Source organism: Epinephelus moara, chromosome 2 (assembly GCF_006386435.1).
Source record: "Epinephelus moara isolate mb chromosome 2, YSFRI_EMoa_1.0, whole genome shotgun sequence".
NCBI lineage: Eukaryota > Metazoa > Chordata > Actinopteri > Perciformes > Serranidae > Epinephelus > Epinephelus moara.
The window spans coordinates 34,052,273-34,074,209 of NC_065507.1; the positions used below are offsets into that span (position 1 = coordinate 34,052,273).

At 39.0% G+C, this 21,937-nt stretch overlaps 1 protein-coding gene across 1 annotated transcript in view; it reads left to right on the top strand.

The window, feature by feature from the left end:
• The first annotated feature begins 2,109 nt into the window (after positions 1-2,109).
• The window catches only part of capn5a (calpain 5a), a 36,325-nt gene continuing 16,497 nt past the window's right edge, over positions 2,110-21,937 (top strand). The window contains exons 1-3 of the mRNA XM_050064662.1: positions 2,110-2,351; positions 8,666-8,825; positions 17,935-18,066. Of these exons, the coding sequence (XP_049920619.1) occupies positions 8,670-8,825; positions 17,935-18,066 (288 nt within the window). The 5' untranslated portion in view covers positions 2,110-2,351; positions 8,666-8,669. The remainder of the gene's footprint in view (positions 2,352-8,665; positions 8,826-17,934; positions 18,067-21,937) is intronic.

The following is a 21,937-nucleotide window of genomic DNA, read 5'->3' on the forward strand; positions in this document are numbered from 1 at the left end:
AAGAGTAGAATAGGTAACAAATAATTAAGAGAGTACTATCAAGTTGATATACTGCACAGTGCATGGCACATACAATACAAGCTAAAAATATGATGTTGAGTTGAACACAACTTTTTAAAATCTGTGATAAATGGACATGAAAACAACCAAACAACTACAATGCACTCTGAGCTGTTTTGTTTATGTGTAAATTAAGTGTTAATAACTAAAATGGGTTATACAGGCATGTTTCCTTCCATGTAAACAACAGTAGTGGAATGTGATTAAGTAAATTTACTCATGTACACTACTTATATACAATTCTGAGATACTTGTATTTGAGCTACTTCTACTCAAATATTTATGGAGGCAAATATTGTTATTTGTTTTCTTTGTTGACCTTCTTTTCAGCTGTAATGTTTGCACAATGCACTGCTAAAGTGCATTGAGACTGACAAAAAAACAGAGCCAAACTCCAAGTGTGTGTACATACTTAGTAATAAATTATATCACAAGGCTATAGATTAAGCTAACCAGTTATTTATAAAGTCATTAAAATGAGCTGAACTTTTACCAGCTGCAACATTAAAGAGATCAACACATTAATGCATTGCCAATTATAATCTGGTGATATATTTTATTCTGAAATTTGTCATTTTGCATAATAAAAACTTTTATTTTTGGTAATTTAAAGGAGCAGTGTGTAGGGTTTAGTGGCATCTAGTGATGAAGTTACAGATTGCAACTAGCTGAAACTTCTCCTAAATGCCAAATGTGTAGGAGAACTATGGTGTCCAAAGCTAAAACATGAATGAACCTGTCTAGAACAGGCTCTGATTGGAGGGAGAGCTAACCACGCCCACTTAGGAGACAGGAAGAGTAACTGTTTTCTTAACATTGGATAAGCCTACGGTGGGGTAGCTCCTTTATCCAATATCTCTGGATAAACCAAGACGGTCCACTGCGAGTCAGTTTCCTGTATCAGTGTCATGTGGGGTTCGCGCCCACCACGCCCCTTTAGGAGACTAACAGCAGGTCCTGAGTCCATTGACTTCNAAATACCACACATAGCAACACAAAACTACTTTGCTAGCTCAATCATGTTGTAACTAAGATATCCGCTTGAAAAAATATTTTTTTCACGGACTGTTTAAGAGTTATTACCTATTACAGACGCCGCTAACGGCTAACGGTTAGCCCAGCTAATCTACGATAACCAAGCGAGGTTGGGGATACTCATCTTTGATTGGCGGTTCTCCATCGTCTTTGATTGGGCTACGGGGAACAACGCCTACTTAGGAGACCGGAAATGTATACCATTTCATACAATGGGGGTATATTGTAGGTGGGCCATCTTGTTATAATACAGTATCTTTGCTAGCGCTGGCTCCCAGCAGCAGTGATGTGACTGTGTACTTCCGTACTTCCTCGACCAATGGCTGATTAGCTTTGCCTTACACCCGCCTACACTGGAAATGGTGTTCCCCTAATTGTTGTCCATAGTAGGCTACAACAGAAAAGGAAGTGTTCAGTGCATCGCAAGAAGAGATTAAAATGGATGTGATTTCATTTGATTCAGCTATATTGCATCTCTGTTACATGTAACACAGGTGCCCTACCTATGGCAACGCCGTCACAAAGTCTGGATATCCCCGTCCATTTCTATTACAAAACAAAAGACGAATGTCCCCAGACTCCCATCCCGAAGTAAGGGAGGCTGGTCACGCATAGTGGTTGGTTTGTCTGCTCTTGGCTACTGTAGAACAACATGGTGGACCCCATGTAAGAGACATATGTAGTTGGAAACAACCTATTCTTAGGTAAAAAAACCCCACACACAATTCTTATTATTATTATAACTAAAATATAACTTTAAATGTTAAGTATCATTTCTGCCAACAGATACCCCGGGTTCCTATACAGTGGCCCTTTAAGTTTTTTTTGGTGCTGTTACTTTTGTACTTTTAATTTAGTAAGAGTTTGACAGCAGAACATTTACTCTGACAGGGTATTTCTACAATGTAGTATTGCTACTTTTACTTCAGTAAAAGGAATGAATAACGTTACTTTTCTACCACTGATAAACAACAACAGTGATCGGAGTCGCTTAAGTTTGTCCGTGCCGGACATGAAGGCATCATAGAGTCAGGCTCCGGACTTCAAGAGAGTGAAGGCGGGTTGGAGCTCCAGTGTGTATGTTTGTGTGTGTGTGGTTTTACGTTTACAGTTGTATACTGACTGGAGAGCTCTGCACATCACCGACCTGACAACCAAGAGAGAGGGAGTAAAAACATCTAAATCCTCCCGGGAGAAGAAAAGAGCCGCCGCGTGAGCCAGCCAGGGAGCTGACATTTAACTGAACATTTTTCCAGGTAAAGTCTAATTAGTTAAAGCTTAGCAACTTCGCACTGATACAGCTTTCAGTCATCTGAAGTTTGCTGGGAAACCTCACTGCCAGCCGTCATTAAAGAGTCTGCTAAATATGTCAGAGAAGTTTAAGATAACGTTAACGTTAGTTTATTAAAGTGTCGCTCAGTTAAATTTTACACCGCAACTTTGACGAACTACACGCACAAACATATTGTAAAACGTAAGTTCTGACTGGTGAGATAAGAAAACTGAACAAAAGATAAGTATTTCAGTGATAAAATGTTCGCGGTTTCGTTTTCCGTCTTCACAGGAGATGAAAAATCTATGAAAAAAACACCCCCCAAACTCGCCATCTTTCAAGCTAGCTCGCGTAAACAAACACACTTCCGGAAACATCCTTCAAAATAAAATTTGAAACTTTTATGAATTTGAGGTTGTTTATTTCTCCCATTGGAGAAATTTGTCATGGAGATGGGGAGATTATTGCATCAAGACTAAAGATCAAAATAAAACACAATAAGCACACATGCAAACGATAGCTTGAGGTATTAGTCATTTATTAATGAATCACAACTCATTTACTCTGTTAAAGGTTCAGTTTGTGCGATTTAGGAGGATTTAGTGGCATCTAGCAGTGAGGAGGACATAAAAAATCTGGGTTTTTCCAGCATTCTCATTGCAGAGGGGCTGCTAAGTACTGTGGCCGACTCTAAAATTCGAATGGCCCTATCTAGAGCCAGTTTTTGGTTTGTCCTTCCTGGGTTACTGTACAGCCACTGCAACATGGTGATTTATGTGGATGAAGACCCGCTCTCTATTTAAATATGATCAGCTTATTCTAAGTTGACAATAACACAATGTTGCTTATATTCATGTAATTATACAGTAAAGAAAACAAACCTATTGTATTCCTTTTCAGTCAATGTATCCTCCGAACTCCTACACAATGGATCTTTAAAAGCTACAGACATTCAAAGGCATACATCTTAAAGCATACACACCTTAGTACACACATTTCATGTAAACAAACACATCTCACTGTTCATGTTCAGAAGCAAACACACAGCAGGGTTATGTTAGAGGTGGAGGGTTGGTGAATTCTGTGGTATAATTTATTACAAGTTTTAGTGATTTTACTTTAGTGATATTACCTCAGTCATTGATTATAAAACAAAAATCACTGCATACAACCTTATTGTTCTGACAAGATTTTAACCATCTATGATCATGCATCAGTGGAATTTAATTAAGTACATGTACTCAGTCATTGCACTTAAGTAAAATTTTGAGATATTTTTACTTTACTTAAGTATTTCCAATTTATGCTACTTTATACTTCTACTCCTCTTCGTTTTGGAGGCAAATGTTGTATTTGTTACTCCACTGCATTTATCTGGCAGATTTAGTTGTAGACTTAGAATGTTAATTGGAAATATAAATCAACTGAATAATTCTGATGTATTATTATAGATGAAACCAGTGGTTCAACCTTTTTTTTGTGTCAGTTACCCTTAAATTGATACACATTAGGTGACAAACCCCCATTTGATTTTTCTTTAAGGACTCCATCTGAAAAGATATTCGGTTGTTAGACATGATTCAGACTGGAGTTCTATACTTGTCAATAACCGCTAAGAAGAAAACTGTGGAGGATGTGAAACTTGATGGCCAGAATAGTCACCCTTAGTCACACTAGGCTCACTTCTGTAGTATATAGATAGTGAAAATAAATTATTCCCCATTTTTCTGGGGACCTCCTGAAACTCTTTCAAGGACCCCTGGTTGAGAACCACTTGATTAAAATACCCAGCAGTATATAAAGTCAAAATTAGCTCCGCCTTTACCGGATGCAACGTTAATGTAATGAACACATTAATGCATCAATAATTATAATCAAGTATTATAATAAATATTGTTCTGAAATGGGTCATTCTGCATAATGAGTACTTTTACTTTTGATACCTTAATTATATTTTGATGCTATTAGTTTTGCTCCTTTACTTAAGGAAACGCAGGACTTTCATTTGTAACAGTAATTTTACAGAGTAGTGTTGGTACTTTTACTAGCATAAGCAGCAAAAGACACTATGGGAATCTATGGTTAATAAACTAGACTGAAACTGTCAGCTGAATTGCAACCACGTAAAATGTAACCTTTATGTTCCTTAATTAGAGTTTGGTGCAGTGACAAGATAGCAAAAGAGAAAAATAAGATGATTTACAATAATGACAATTAAATTCTATGACGAAAGTTTACAATATTGGGGCTCTGATTAACGTGTACAGTTTCCATTTCCAGTACTGTTTTCTCTTTTCTGTAACAGACTGCACTTTTATTTTGAAGGCAGCTTCTGGTGTAAACTTTGACTTCCTCTGGTTAGCTTCACTCAGCTGAAAAAGCACTTCTACAAATTTGTCCTAAAGTTAATTTGAGCGAAGTGAGACAAGTAGACTGATTTACAGAGCTGCCATCAGGTGGATCAAATAAATTCATGCTCTCCATGTCACACATTGTCTGAAATATGACAGCCTATTTTAATATCTGCATTGTTGTTCAGTTGTCACATTTATCTGTGGCGACATGCCCATTGGTGCCCACATAAAACCACACCCATGTGTGGCTGGTTGTCTTCTGTTTTTACTTGCTCCATAATCGAACCTCTGTGTCTGTGGATAACAACTGTGGTCCTTTAAGATTCAGCTTTCTCCATTTGGCACTTGTTTTCACATTAAAAACTGTGTATTCTCACATAAAATGAATCAGAAGTAAGCTGGGTGAGGCATTCAAGGACCGAGTATAGTATAGTTATCATACAGTCAGGTGTGTAAGTAAATCTGTTCATGCTGCAGGCAGTTTTAAAGAAGAGTGAATTGTGTTGTCGACAGCAGATTGATGTGAACAGGTGACTTCTTGTAGGCAGTGGCCTGAACTACTACTGACACTGTTTCTCCCCATATGATTACTTTACATGTGCTCCTCTCCTTTGTTTCCCACTGATTTAAGTGGTTGGAATGAATGTTAAGTAATCGTGGATTTTCAATTGTGCTGACACTTATTTCAGGGACTGCAACTAGTGATCATTTTCACTTTTTATTGATCTGTTGAGAATTCAGAGAATAGCCAAAAAAATGCCCTCACATAATCCCTACCCCCAAGGTGAAATCTAGAGCCTAATAAACAGGTCGGGCTGATATATTGGATATAGATCAGGTATCAGCATTCATGTTTGCCAGTGAGTAACAAGAAACTGCAATACACAAATGTACAATATGTGCTTGAGGTAATTTAGAAACTGTCACTCACAGAGTTTGATGACCAGAGAGCACTTTTTACAGTGTAAAACGTCCAATTGAATACATACTGTATGTTGGTCACTATATAAAACAAATGTTTTAGACTCCAACATAAAGAAAATGTAAACAATTCAATAAATGCTCACATATCAATAGCAAAGCTTTAGATTCTGAAAAATTAAAAAATAATCAGCCTCAGAAATCTAGTCTCAGCTTCATGTTGCTTGTTTTGTCAATTGACAGTCCACACCTTAAAGATTTTCAGTTTACAATAATGTTAAGAAGCTTACTGGGACACTTTGATACAACAGAGCCATAATTATTACCAGTAATCAAATCCAAATGTTTCCTGTCAAGAAGGCCTGCAGTTAATATGAAATCAGAGACGCTAACTGACCAGCAGTCTGGTGTTAATGGTGTTTGTTAATTTGCACATCTACTCACTTTTTTTGTAAATGTTAGTGACCAACACAGGTGTAAACCAGCTTTGTTTTTCATATGATTGAGCACTTAACACAAACACAGAGAAACATGTTGTCCCCCTCCCCCACCAGATGGTGAGTCAGGTCCCAGTTATGCTGATTGTCTGCAGTAAAGAAGGCCAGTTTCTTATCACCAGCTCATGACCCCTCAGGGTCGACATGTGCAGCGTCATTTTGTCGTCAGTTTAGTATAAGTTCAAATGCTCCCTCTTTCGTTCTTCAAACACCTCTCTGTGACATTTTCACTGTTTGTTAAACTGCTGCCACAAAGCTTAATCAGGTCCAGTCAGATGTCTGAGAGGACTACTCTGTGTGTTTGAATGGTGGCTGATGCCTTTAGGTTGTAGAAAGTCTTCTTTACAAATAGATGTTACTTTGTATAAAGGGTTTGTTTGTACATGGAGAACAAAACGCTGTACAACTGTTCAACCAGACTGACGACTGAAAGAGACAAAGATCCCTCTGAGCAACAGCTGAGTAAGAACAGAAGAAAACAGCAGTCATGGGTAAAATAAACTACTGAGAGTTTAGCGTCAAAATGTGTGCAGATTTAAATAGAAACAGGTTCCTGTTTAAGGGTCATGTGCTCAATAATGTCTGTAACGAGCTGGAATTTACTGGCAATGTGTTGCTGTAGCAAAGCTCTTCTTCAAACTTCACAATAGAAAACACAGAAACAGAAGGTTAGTTTAGGGTTAACACTGCTGGAATATCAGCTGAACATACTATGGACTGACAAATCACAGTTTAAACCTCTTCAATCTGACCACTGAGTCGACTGGAGAGAGCCCAAAAATATACACTGACACAATATTTAGAGACCTGTTCAGTGCTGTGGTTCAATAATGATCAAGGGTCACTGATGATCTGGACTGGCAAAAAAAAGAATCAAAATCCAAGTTCCTATTTTTACTGTATGATACATTTAATATCTGAATTATGCTGTTTTTATTACTGCCTCTGGTGAAGGAAAAATCAAAAGCATAAAAAAGTTTCACTTTTAGTCCTGGTCAGAAAGGGCTTAAGTCAAGGTAATGCATGTGTTTGTGAAGTACTGAGCACGACTGGATAAATGAGACTTGGATTATACTGCATGAGCTGTGTTAGAGTTTGTAAAATAAATGAGCTGTTGTTAAACGTGGACCCCTATGATTTACATTAATGAACAATGTTAATTGTTAATTCTATCTTAAGATAGCTATAGTATATATATATATATTTACAAGTCTTTGCCACCACACACAGGCTGCTCTGTGGACAGGTTTGATATGAGCTACTTGTTTGGTTTTCTTTCCTCAACACACAGAGAGGTCTCTGAATTATTAAGAGTAATCAGGACATTGTCTCTGGAAAGACAAGTTGCTTTTGTTTTTTTAATATATTTTCAGCATCACAAAGGAAAAAAGAATTTACTGAAACAGACCACCAGGCAGATAATATAATCTGTTGTTGTGGTTGCTCTGCTCAGTATCCTCTTTGTGTTTAGTGCCTTTAATTGACACTGATAAAATTACTGACTGGCCTGATGTGTCTCGTGAACTGTCTCCATGGTAACCACATCCCGGCACTCAGTGGTGGAAGAAGTATTCAGATCTTGTAGTTAAGTAAAAGCAGCAATAGAAGTAAAAGCCCTGCATTCAAAACCTATAAGTTACAGTAAATTTCCTAACACATATATTAAACCTCTAATTAAAAATCACCTCTACTGCTTCTTATGTGTTGCTTAGCAGTCATGTGTTTTTATCTGCTGGTTAAGATCTACAAAGTTTTTGTAGCCATTAGCCAACAAAAGCAGCTTTCAGTGTTCTCTGTAAATTTAATGAACTTTGCAGCACTAAGTAATAAACTAAACAGTAATGTACCCAGCAGGTTTTTAGGTAAACTGTCTCTTTTAAAGATAACTTTAGTCCTCAACAGGCCTCCCACATCTCCATCCCAAACAAATGAACACACACACACACACACACATGCACAAAAACCACTTCCTCTTTCTTTCATTGTCTCATTTTATTTGGCAGACAGGAAGTTGCTTTTAAGACTTCACTCACTACATCAGGGACTTAATGCTGCTGCACGCACGCACGCACGCACGCAAGCCCACGCACACATACACACACACACTCACACACACACACACACACACAGAGGCATGCGACTTTCGTCATGTGTTTGCTTTGCTGGTGATCCGTAGTCAAACATGACTGCCCAGGTTTCTGTTTGTCATCCTGTCACATGACTGGTGGGATGGTTTATGAAATTAATGTGTTGTGTTTGACTGTCTTGTGAGTGTGTGTGTGTGAGTTTTGGGAGTGTCAAAAAGAAGGATATCCTTGTTAGTAATCTTTTTTCACACAACAGTGTGCTCTTTGAGGCAAAGATAAATCTGCAGAGTTGCTCTTTTCCAAAATAACAAACACACTTTCAGTCCCTGCCATGATTTTATCTCCAGAATTGCTTTTAAGGCCTTTTAATGTTTTATTGTTGAGATGAGAATGTTGTCATTGTGAGAATTTAAAGTCTTTCACTTTCTGTCTGTGCAGGGGGATGGTAGTTCCATACGAGGGCCAGTCTTTCTCTGAGCTGAGGAGGCAGTGCCAGCAGAATGGACGTCTGTTTGAAGACCCTCTATTCCCCACATCTGACCAGTCTCTGTTTTACCAGAATAACCGCATAGGCAGAGTCACCTGGAAAAGACCTAAGGTGAGAAAAAAAAGAAGTGGTTTGTTAGATAGTAAGCAGGACTTCTACATGTTACTGCCAAGGAATGTTAGAGAAGTCTTTTAAGGCCCAGTCACACCAAACTGACATCAAAGTTCTAGTGGCGACAAATGCTGCCTGTTGTGTCGCCTCTTGTTGCCTGTGTCTCGGCCAAAAAGTTGCACTTGAACACACTGCAAAGACCACAGCCAACAGCCAACCAGCACGTACATTCTGTGCGTGCGTTAGAGTAAATAACTCTCCTCACCAGCAGGTGGCAATAGTCTGTATTTGTCATTCAAAAAGGGAAACCAGAAGACGGACAGGGCGGATTCAAGATGCTAGTTAGCCAGTTCGCACATTAACAACACAACCTGATGTTGAAAGAACACATGATGTTTACCGTGCACTAGCAAAAAATTACACAAACAGTTACGAAACATTTTTATTAAAGAGCTCAATAGCTAAAAATACCCCTCTTATCTTATTTAGCAAGTTTGTTTTGATCTCACTCGCTGTTTTGACTTCAGCCGTTTGTTAGCTTTTCTCCCTTTTGTTTCTCTTCCTGTACACTGAGCTGAACTGCCAATCAGAGTGATTTCCTTCACCGACGGGCTCTGCCAGCTCCGACACTGATTCAACATGCTGAATCAGCCGACAAAAACAGGCAGCAAGGGCCAACAGTGTGCGACACGTAACAAGAGCTGGGGCAACAGATGCTTACTCGTGGCCCCACATTGACCAACGGCTGACCGTTGGCTACGTGTGTCAGGGCCCCTGATTCTCCGCATTGTTTGCTTTACATAAATATATGAATTTCACCTCACTGTTTACCCCATTAGACAGACAACAATGCTGCAAAGTAAGACCATTCTACAGCCAATAAAGTGAAGAGTAGCCCTAAAAAATGTGCTAATATTCACATCAGAGATGAAGGTAAACTGATTGTTTCAGTGAGCTGAGCAGCTGCTTCACCGAGGAGATGGAGAGAAACAAGTAGGTGGGTTAGGGGGACGGTGGTCACGAGACAAGTACAATGGAGAGCATGCATATAGAGAGGAGAGAGGTTACATGATCTGAATAGGGTGAGGAATCTATGGAATTTACCCCACTAAAATCCTGCTGCATTAGCCAGGCTGTGTTTGCTCTTTGAACAGATATTTAAGCAAATATTTGAACAGCAGAACAACATGTTGAGATGTAACTCACTCACTAAGCAAAGGCAAATACAATTTGTTTCTTACTTTAGTTATTCTCATATGTAAGGTTGAATAAGGACGACAGCAATGCTGTTGCTGAAATATGTAAAATATGGCTCAGCACAGATCCAATGATCTTTAGCTGGAACAAATTCTAGATTTGTAAAAAATAATTATAAATAATCATCATGCTAAGGGAAAAAAACCACAAGCTTTGAAGGGTAAGTAAACCTAAGTAAACACCCCAAAAATTCACTGTGTTACAACATCATTTTAATGTTGCTGTGTTAGTTTCGTATGATAGATTGATTCTGGAAGGAATGTGTGGATGTTTGCTGCAGCCAGAGGTGATCAGTCCTCTTGCAGAAACTTAAAGCCTTCCAACACACCTGAGCAATAAAGGAGCTTATCATTAACTGATATATTTATGATTTTTTTCTGTCCAATTCCAGTTTCAATGGACCAGCCAAGCTAAGTTTAATGACAGCTTTTCAGTAACAGGATCAGTCTTTATTAAGAACACATTAATGGCTAAATATTGAATTAAAGGCCTGAACAGAAAGAGATGTTTCTAACGTTGGTTGTACATTATTCAGTTAACTATTAAGAGAGGGTGAGTAATAGATAAAGGATGTCGGCTTCTGTTAGAGCCCCTGACCTTAAGTAGCCTCTGCACCAAGAACTGTTCATTTCCTGAAATACTTCCTGAAAGCCATTAAGAAACACTGCGCAGTCCAACACAGGCTGTTTCCCCTGATTTAAGGCACATTCACTCTGAAATTCTAGATGAAAACAAATCAAATCACAGAGGCCTCTAAAAGGGAAAATCTTCCTTCATGGCAAAGTTTTTTAGTCACAAAATTATTCTTTTTTCTTCCTCAGTGTCACTGAGCAATAGATAATCATTTGCAGTATTTCTGAATAAACAAAATGTCTTGGTAACAACCATATTTAAAAAGACGTTATCAAATGCCTCTCAAGTTATTGTCACGCAGATCAGAATAGTGAATCCTACAACACTCATGTTTTATTTTTGGCTGGGATGCTCAGAGCTGTTGATCCACTTTCTGCTAGCTAGCTGTCACTGTACCTTGGACATCGCGGGGAAGTGCAAATCCAGTGAAAACTGGCTATTTTACCAAGATTTCACGGCATGGCTGAATTGTGTACAAGACAGTGTACATGAGGCTCATTGTATTTTATGCAAAAAGTGTTCCAAAATCAGCACAATTGGAATCAAGGCAGTGGAATCCTACATACAGAGTGGGAAACACATAATTGCCAAGAAAACGCCAGATATTTCCCAGTTCTGTTCTACCCTTGCCTCCACTGCACTTCTTCCCCCTCTCTCTGATACCCTCACCAGGGTCAGCAGCAATAGATCCCTGAACAACATCCGGGTGTATGTCTATACAGAGAGCAGAGGTACTGTGGCGTCTAAACATGGTGACCAAACACCAATCATGTAAATCAAATCAGGGAGTAGGATACCTATTCCACACAATGTTCCTTGAGTCTGAAATATATCAGTCCATGTTTTTTTTTTTTTTTAATTATGATCATTGTAAAACTGGCTTTAATATCATTCCAATTGGCATTTTAAAAAGTCTTTAAAATTCTTAGCTTTAACTTGCCATAACCTGTAGGAACCTCGTAAAGAATGACTGAAGCTTTGCAAAGTTGATGCAACAGAACCAGACATATTGTCTTTTTCATTCTTCTTCCTTGTTAAATTCTGGTGCTACACTACCCATAATAGAACTCAACTGTCAACAGGTTGCTCAAAGATTTGAATGCGTTAAGTTAGTAGCGTATTATGTAGCCTGCAGCAGGGATGAGGCCTGGTTAGCTGAAGTTAAAGTTTTCTAAGTTAAAGAAGTACACTTCTTTCTGACTCATTTTTAAACTGATGCTGGCTTTTATCAGACTTCACACAGCTCCCTCTGGAGCCACATAAGGCTTTATTTAACTTTTCTTCACAGAAGTACACCCCAATATCTGTAAACAGACTTTGATGGGTAAAGCAGTGGAGTTCTCCTTTTAACAGATAATAATACAGGATACTGCATCCTGTTATATTTCACATGTCCTTCTGTAGCAGAAACATTTCTCTCTATGAGATAAACAGAGGAAGTGCTGGGTGGTCAGTGTGAGCAATAAACAGGAATCAATCAATAGCAAAGATACTAATAAAACAAGACAAGGATTTTGAGGTTAACTGCTAGAAGCTACAAAATCATGATGAGGATTATGATCTAAATTCTGTGGCATCTAGTTTTGTAGCATTTCTGTATCTTTTTAAACCTGCAGTGATTCAGTTTGGTCTTCTTGGTCTGAATCTTCCTGCTTTGAAAGATGAGCCAAACCTCTGGTTGGAATTCTAAACAGTCCAGACCATTATATAACTGTTTTGAATTTTCCGTTGAGCTTCTTCAAGGCATTTCTTTAAAGTGTTGAGGATCTGGCCTGTGTCATATTTACCAAACATGAATATTTCTGTCTGTCTAGAAAGTACCGTGATTAGGTTTTATGATTGATTTATGTTAAGAATCAATTTTAGTGATTAAATATCACTGTTAGTGTTTTCATATGGTGTATAACTGATTTCATACATCTTCTCACTCTAGAATAAACATTGAACTTGTTTTATATCACGCAATTGTTTGACTAAACCGCCAAACTTGACTTGCCTCAGAGAATTTGAGTCACTGTGCTGCATTTCACAGATCCATATTTGTTTTTAGGAATGTTTTTATGCATTGCAACAGTAACCACTGCTGCTGGTTTATTTGTTAAGTTCAGATGATGGGGAAATATGATTCCTGTAATGGAGTCATTGCTTAATGGCTTTCCAGCTTCTATCTGCGGCTGTTTACACTGAACACTGCCTTTGTAATACAGACACACACACACACACACACACACACACACACATGCACACATTCAAAGCACTGAGAAAACCATAATTGAGCCACACACAATAGGGCAGTTCTTAACTTCATACTCAGTTTCAGATGTTCATAATTGAGGTTTTGTTGTTTTGTTTGTTGAAGGAAGGAAGGAAACTGGCTTTCTGTAGCAGCTATTGTGCCTAAGATCCTGTTAATTTACTTTAAAATAAACTTCAGTGTACTTCTGTTTAGTCTTTTTTAAGGTCGAAGTTGTAGGATTTAGGAGGATATTTTTGCAAAAATGGAATATAAAATAATAGTATAGTATAGTAAGTATGTTTTCTTTAGTGTATAACCACCTGAAAAAGACAATTGTTGTGTTTTGTTACTTCAGATTGAGCTGTTTGTCCGCAATGTTGCACTACCATGTTTCTACACTAGCCAAAACGGACAAACCAAACACGGGCTCTAGTTAGGGCTGTTCGTGTTTTTGCATCAGCCATCGTAGTTAGCAGCCCCTCTGCAACGTTCAGTGCTGGAAAAATACAGATTTTTTTTTTTATGTGAAACTGCTTAATTCAGTGTTTTTACCGGGTTAAATCATGTGGTCTGTTGTTTTGGAGAGGGAGACCTCTGCTGATAATTCGGCTCTCAGTAAAAACTTCCTGAACACTGAATACTGAGGGAATCCTAACCTGGAGTTCATGCTTGGCACATCGGGGAAGTTTCATCTGGTTGCAATCTGCAGTCCTCACTGCTAGATACCACTACACTGCTACTTTAATTTAGGCATGGGACAGTGCCGTCAGTGGAGCTCTTTGTCCGACCAAAAACTGCAGCAAGATTGAAAAGATGGGTCTGAATATGGTTTGGAAGGAAAACTGCATTTATCATTTATGATTAAGAACAATTTCCCGGTCGTCCTCCAGTGTAAAAGAACATCCATCTCCAGCCTGAACTCGATGCATATAGTATGCTTTTACTGTCATTCACTGATAATTTGAGCTGTTAAATATTTAAACAGGAAACTTAAAGCACTCCCTGATCGATATTGCCTATTTGTCCAGGGAGCGGAGAGAGTTGAAACATGTTTTTTTTTTCATCCTAAATGTAAACCTTCTCTCTGAGGTAGCCAGTGAACCCTTAGAGTAACTACACATTTTACAAGAACTTAAAACTCTATTACTCAGCCCTCTGAGCCAACGCATCTTTGGATCAGTGTCACTAACAGATTGTAAGTTCTGATAAGTCCCAACTTGCTCTGCTTCAGCCTTAGTATCAGTACTAGCTTCTAGATTTCTGCTGATACTGGATTTTGGAGGCTAATAATATATAGCCTGTGGCAGATTATATCAGCTGCCATGTTAATTCTGTGAGTAAGTTGATAACAGGCCAAAGTTAAACTTGTCTGGTTTAAGTACCCCTGCAGCTGTAGTCTCTACTCACCAAGGATCTTTTGTAAGGGAGGAACCCTCACTCTGTAACACCACTGTGTCAGTGTACTGTAGCTCAAACACGGTGAGGTGTTTCAATCACATCAATAATTCAAAGATCTCCCCCTCTCAAAAATGTGTTTTTCCTATGTTTACGTCCGCTAGAATGTCTGACCTTGCCTATACTAAGGCTGAATCCAAATGTCCACCCTGTGGACTTACAGACTGAGCCCTTGCAGAATTCATATTCTAACTAATGTGACATGTTCACTGTCATCATGTAAAGTCTGCGAGGGCAGAGACTACAAACGCTGATAGACAGGCCGCAAGACTGTTTCACTTGTTGACTTGGAAACACTCAAGCAACAACCACAACAACCACATGATGATCACCGTACGCTTCATGCAAGTATATGAATACTGTCTGCTCATCTAGCTCAGCAGATTACAAGATATAAATCCCATATATAGGCTTTTTTTGTGACTTAACAAAATGATATTCAAACATCTCTTTACAACATATAGGCTGCACACATTCAAATACAGGAGTTTGTAAATAAAGACAGGACTATTACTTAGTAAACTGGGTATTGCAAGAAACCGAGACAGGAGACACAGCATCCGTGTTTTCACAGACATGGATGTAAACTGTAAGTGCAACTTGACTTGGTTGGCGGAGGCATACACCGGCAAGGCAGTAATTCTAGTTCAGTGAGGTCGTACTGTATGAACAAGTCAAATTTTACATGTTTTGTGGTTAACTAAGAGGAGGATGAAGACAGTGTTTAAAGGAGGGCTATTTCTTTCCTCTGAGTGTGTATGAGTGTGTCTCTTTCTTGTGGTTGAACAGACGTGTACATTTATGCTGCTGTGTGTGTGGGCATATACAGTATGTGAACTTAAAATAGCGGCCTCTAATTTTGTGAATGCACACACAGTGAGGGGCATTTGAGGTTCTCTTTCTGTAGTTTTATTGAAAGATGCTCTTTTCTCAGAGCAATTACAATATGCAAGATGCATAAAAATTACATCTGTGCATTAACATTCAAAAGATTCAAAAGAAAGGAAAACAAAAAATACACATTTGTGCTTAGATACATACAAACCAGTAGGGCATTTGAGAAATACAACATAGGCAATATAATAGTTCAAAACCAAACAAAACCCAAATTGTCTCTGTAGCAGCTACCTAAAAGAATCTTCTGACATTTTGGGAAATACGTCTGTTGGCTTCCTGTCAGAAAGTTAGATGAGAGGATTGATACCACTAGTGTTAATGCTAAATATGAAGCAGCCTGTTAGCGTACACACACACACTGGAAACAGTGGGGGGGGAATGACAAGCTTAGCTCTGTCCAAAGATAACTAAACCACCTACCCTCTCCTCTGAAGTTCACTTATTAATACGTTATATCTTGTATGTTAAGATATAACATGTAGTAAGTGAGCTTCATGTATACATCTGTCTCCACACAGTTATTGGTCTTGCTGGGTGTGTGCCACTGGTTTGTCCCAGCCCTATCATTTGGCTGTTGTCCTGATAGTCTGACTCTCTTAAACTCTGTGGTTTCTTTTGCTTTGAACATTCAAAAGCGATCACTACTTAATCGAAGGGTGTATTTTACCCTATATTTACCTTCTGATGGTTGACTGAGTGCTCTGGCTAACGCCCTCTCTTTCACATTAATCCACAACTGGCAGCGACCCAGCACGCCCAAATCTTTCTACTGTTGGTCGCTCCTGTGTAGCAGCTGTAGGTTGATCAGAGACAATAGAAATATAGTTTTTATACTTTTTTGTCCTGCCACTCAGATTGTTCATCTGCCACTTTTGAAATCTCTGTGCTAAATGAAGGAATAACATTTAGATTATTTAGACATAATACGAAGGTCCAGTGTGCAGGATTTAGAGGGATATATTGGCAGAAACGGAATATAATATAATGCTTTGTAATCACCTGAAAATGAGAGTTGTTTTTTGTTTTCATTACCTTTGAATGAGCAATTTGTATCTACATAGGGACCTGATCCTCGTCCATGGAGATCCCAATGTTGCTATGTTTCTCAGAATGGACAAACCAAACACTGGCTCTAGACAGGGACATTTGCGTTTTTGCTTTGGCCACCATAGTTAGCAGCCCCCATGCAATGAGCCAAACAGCGTTGGAGACATTGATTTTTTCAGGTGAAAACTGTTTTATTCAGTGTTTTTAATGATTTACACCTTCACCATCACCTGGTCCATTTGTTTTGGAGAGGAATAAACCTCTGAGCAGGTGCTAGGCTAGTTGCCCATCTGCGATGAGCTGAACAGAAATTTTAATGTAAAGCTGGTTTATTTAATGTTTTTACCAGTTTTAATCACCTATGTGTTTAGGAGAGAAGGAGACCTCTAAAGCTAAGCTCTTGCTAAACAGAGCACACTGAAGGAATCCTAACTTATCAACATCCTAACTAAGTTTCAGCTGGTTGCAGTCTGCAATCCTCACAGCTAGATGGCATTGAATCCCACACACTGTTCCTTTAATGTAGAGAATGATTTCATACAGTGTTCGATATACTTTAACAAACAAACAAAAAAACAAAACTAAAAAATAAAAACATTACAGGCAGGATACATTCCATTGTTCAAATTACTCCTTGGCTTTTTGGGGGCCCTGTTGTTGAGGGTAGGGGTGTGGGAGGGTACTGTACACATGCAGGCATATGCATTAACATGCCCACTTAACGTTTGGAAGCAAGATACAGAATTTTTACTGGGGTCTTGAGGAGCTGCAGCATTTATTCATTTACAAAGTGAAACCTACACTGCACATTTACTACCACTTGACATCTTTACTATTTATTTCTTCTCTGCTCCAATCGCCAACACCTGTCTGCTCTGAGCGCATCCACTCTAATCTCTTTTGATTGATTGTTATTGGTTAGAGTTCGGTGAATTTTGACTGTCAATCAAAATGAAATAGCTTCCATGGCCAATTGAGTTGCTTTTATATAGCAGTTGCGAGCAAATTGTGTAGCTTTATCCAATTATATGATAACCTTACCAAATATGTATATGTGTTGTGCAATTTCTCTGTGTGCCAAAGTGGTGGATGGCCTGATGATTATACACTCCACTTTCAGCAATTTACCTGTGTTTGGGGGATGGCGGCTGTAATTTCAGACCCTGCTTGATGATGATATAATTAGAATCCCTTTAGTCTTCATCTACTGTGTTTCTGTCCATCTCTAAGAGGGAAAATAATTTTGAAATTCCAGCCTATCAAGTGACCTTTGACATTATGTCTTGTTCAAAAACGATTGTTCATTCATTGTTTTATCGGATATGAGTTTGTTTGTTTTTTGTTTTTTTGCATTGGTAGTTTCAAATGCAGTTGAAGTTTTGGGTGTGGGTTGGATTCTTTATAGCCTACAAATATTCTTCTAATTTACATTGGTAAAGCCATTCAGTTGAGATGCCTATTCTCATTACTTTTAATGGATTTTCACTTTTGTACTTTTGTGAAATTGAGAAGACGGGAATAAACAATTTATTTAAAAGAAGAAGAAAAGGGTCACATTGACTGCATTCGTCTTTATCCTTCTAGGAGTTATGCAGCGACCCCCATCTGTTTGTGAACGGCATCAGTGCCCACGACCTACACCAAGGCCAGCTCGGAAACTGCTGGTTCGTAGCCGCCTGCTCCAGTCTGGCCTCCAGGGAGGCATTATGGCAGAAGGTGAGACATCTGTCTTTCATCTTTTTATCTGTGCAGTTGGTTTTGTAATTTTGGCTTCATCGAAGCAAACACTGTTTTTCCTGGGTATTGCACAACACATAATATTCACAATAATTAAGAATCCATCACAAAACTATAAAACACAGCAGAAAACCTGCAAGGCCGCAGTATGCTGCCCAAAAATCCTAGACTGTATGAAGTAATGGACGTAGCTATGGTGAGGTCAACCACTGGTTTGTGGACTCCAGTTTTCAAGCCTGGAGTTTGGCATTTTAGCTGTCGTTTGGAGCCTCAGTGTTTTGAAGCCAGCAGTGACCATATTTGGACAAGAGGGTGGAGCCGTGGAGGATGGGGGGGTGGATCTGACTCAGACTGAGGTGAAGACTGGCAGACAGCTAATTTTAAGCCATAAGGGTAAATTATATAGAAAATCACCCCTGTACATTTGTCATGAATATAGTAATTAGCTATAGAGACCAAAACCATTTTTTGACTGCAAGCATGTTTATTTTTGCTATAAAGTTGGGCATTTTAACATGGGGGTCTATGGGGATTGACTGGCTCCTGGAGCAGACCCCAAGTGGCAGTTTAAGGAACTGCACTTTGTGGCACTTAAGCAATGGCTTCATTTTTCAGCCCTGGAAAAAAAAAAGTCAACAAAATTGCCCAAATAAAGCAACTAGCTCTAAAAATACAGCAGACTAATGGATCAAGTGATACATTGTGGCATCGCTAACTACAGCACAGCAGTAAAAAACTTCCATTAAAAGGACTGAGACACAGCAGGAGGAGTGGGATGCTTGCACACGCATATGTGTGTGTGTATTGATGGGTGTCGGCATGTGTGCATGCAAGGACATGGGTGTCAGATTTGTGTGACTGGGTGTGTGTGTTTACATTACATTTGTGTGTACTGTGGCACCTTGTGTAATCCAAGTGATTTTAGATTACTGCCCTTTTCAACAAACACACACACACACGCACACACACACACACATCAACACTGTCTACAATAATACATTGTTCATTGGTTGTGGTGAATTGGGTTCAAGGCCTCTACAAAATCACTAGTGTTCATATTAAAATATATTATTAACACCACACATATTGTTATCTTGGTTGCAACAGTGCTTATTAGGATTCTAAGTTCTTACTAACAGTGTCTGTCAGGGCTCATAAAACATTTGCATGATTCACTGTGCAATGGTCACTATCACATCAATCCTGACGGATTGACCCTGACACTAGTGTACATTTTTAACAGTTTCTTATCAAAGAAACTTTAAACAATACTATAGTTTAAAATCATTTCATTACAGACTAAAGGAATTATCACAGATCCATCTGATAAAGGACTTGAACTGGATGCTGCAGCAACCAGGAAATAACACCTTTCATCCATAGGGTGGCACCAGTTACCTTCATTAAGTTACTGTTTCTGTCGTTCAGAGATAAGAAATATACAAGATCTTATTTATATAGATGTAGCACTTTTATAAACAAAGTTACAAAGGGCTTCGCAGGATATAAAAAATAAGGAACATACAACTATTCACAGAAAGGATACATATACAGATATAGAGAATACAAATAACTAGCACCTATACGGGGAGGGCAAGGGGGTAGAATTGGTTCTGAGACATTTTTTTTAAGCTGTTTGTAGACTCAGCCGATCTAACAGAGGGGAGGAGACAGTTCCAGAGGGATGAGGCCCTTACTGCAGGAACACAATCACCCTTAGATTTGTGGAGGGAGTAAGGTATGAGTAAGAGACCTTAATTGGATGGTCGGATTGGCCTAGAGGTGGTATAGGGATGTTAGAGTTCAGAGTAGGGTCTTGTTCTAAGCAGTATCTGGTAGTCTGTCTTGTACATTACGGGAAGCCAGTGAAGGGATGCAAGGATTGGTGTGATGCAGGATCTACAGTTGGATTTAAAGAAACAGTGTGATGGATTTAGGGGATTTAGTGTCATCTAGCAGTGAGGACTACAGATTGCAACCAGTTGAAACTTGTCCCGGTTAGAATTCCTTCAGTGTTTTTGTTCAGTGGGTTTTCACCAGGAGCAGAATTTTCCTTAGACGTCTCTTCCTCTCCAAAATATACAGACCTGGTGATTTAAAACCAGTAAAACCACTGAATAAAGAATACAGTTTCACATTAATAAAATCAGTGCTCTTCCAACACTGCTCATCAAGAGAGGCGGCTAACTGTGGTGGCTGATGAAAAAACATGCATAGCCCCCATCATTTCTTTTAGGCCCCCACACTTAGGGATAGGCTCATACATTCATATCTTCCAGCAGACAAAAAAGGTCCTTAGTTGACCAAACCATTCGGCACTTTTGAATGTTTGTATTTTAACATTTGTCATATACTGCTTGTCTTGTGTGGCGGCACGGTGGTGTGGTGGTTAGCACTGTTGCCTCACAGCAAGAGGGTTCCTGGTTTGATCCCAAGAGGGAGCCCTTTTGTGCAGAGTTTGCATGTTCTCCCCGTGTCAGCGTGGGTTTTCTCTGCATACTCCCGCTTCCTCCCACAGTCCAAAGACATGCAGGTTAATTGGTGACTCTAAATTGTCCGTAGGTGTGAATGTAAGCGTGAATGGTTGTCTGTCTCTATGTGTCAGCCCTGCGATAGTCTGGCAACCTGTCCAGGGTGTACCCTGCCTCTCGCCCAGGCTCCAGCCCCCCGCGACCCTCAAGAGGATAAGCGGTTACGAAAATGGATGGATGGTTGCTTGTCTTGTCAATATGTGGAAGGCTTTTCCTACATAGGCCGTACTAAAAGATGCCCGAGGGATTGCCTTGCTGAGCTTAATATACTATTAGAACTAGAAATCGCAAATATGCCATGGGTAGACATTCAAGTGAATTTCATAATGCCAATGATTCCTTATTACTCATAGGGGGCATTGAACATATTAAACATTTGGTTGGGTGGGGCAACAGAATACAGAAAATCAATCAATGAAGCTTTTTGAATTCGTCAAATGGATGCGTTAAAGTATCTGGGTCTCAGTGAAGATATAGACCTTACATGTTACATATTCTCTGTTTTTTCTCTGCAACCATAGGGGGTTCAGTGCCTTGCTCTAAAGCACATCAGCAGAACATGTTTGTTTTGCCTTTCAGCCAAATAGATATATGTATGTATGTATTATTAACATGATAAGAATGTATTATTGGAGTTGTGTGTGTGTCTGTGTGTGTCTGTGTGTGTCTGTGTGTGTGTGCATTGTGTGTCTTCTTTCTTTTTTCCACTGTTGGTGACCTCATTCCTCCTGTCTGGTCTCAGAGGTCCTCTGCAGCTCTCAGTTTTCCATCAGCTGAAGGGAAACTTAGGTCTGCTTTAGGTGTCGTTGCCTCAGTGGAGCAGCCGGTTGTTTTGACATTTGTCAGTGGTCCAAAAACATACACTTATTAAGCCTCAAGTGTGATTAAGGTAAACTACACTGGAAACTTGATGACAATAAAGACAGCATTTTGTTATTCCAAGCTGAAGAGACGCAGCAGTCACCATGCTGTAGGACAGAATGAGTTAAGTGGTTTAACTCACATCACATCAACATGTGTGTAGAGGTATTTCCTAAAGTTACAGAGATTTTCATTGCTTATTTTAATATGTGATATTTATTTTTGTCAAGTATCCCAACCTGATCTATTTCATAAATTGCTAAAAATTTGCCTTGATTGTGGGTTTTAGCTCATAATGCGAAGGTAATAATACAGACTGAAATACAGTATCTCATTTTGAATTAGAATTCATCCACAGTCTATTTGTCTCATTTTGCAAATACTTACTGGCTTATCCCAGCCTTTATCTTGAACTAAATATAAGAAAAGATATGACAGTTTACCCAGTGGGTAAATTG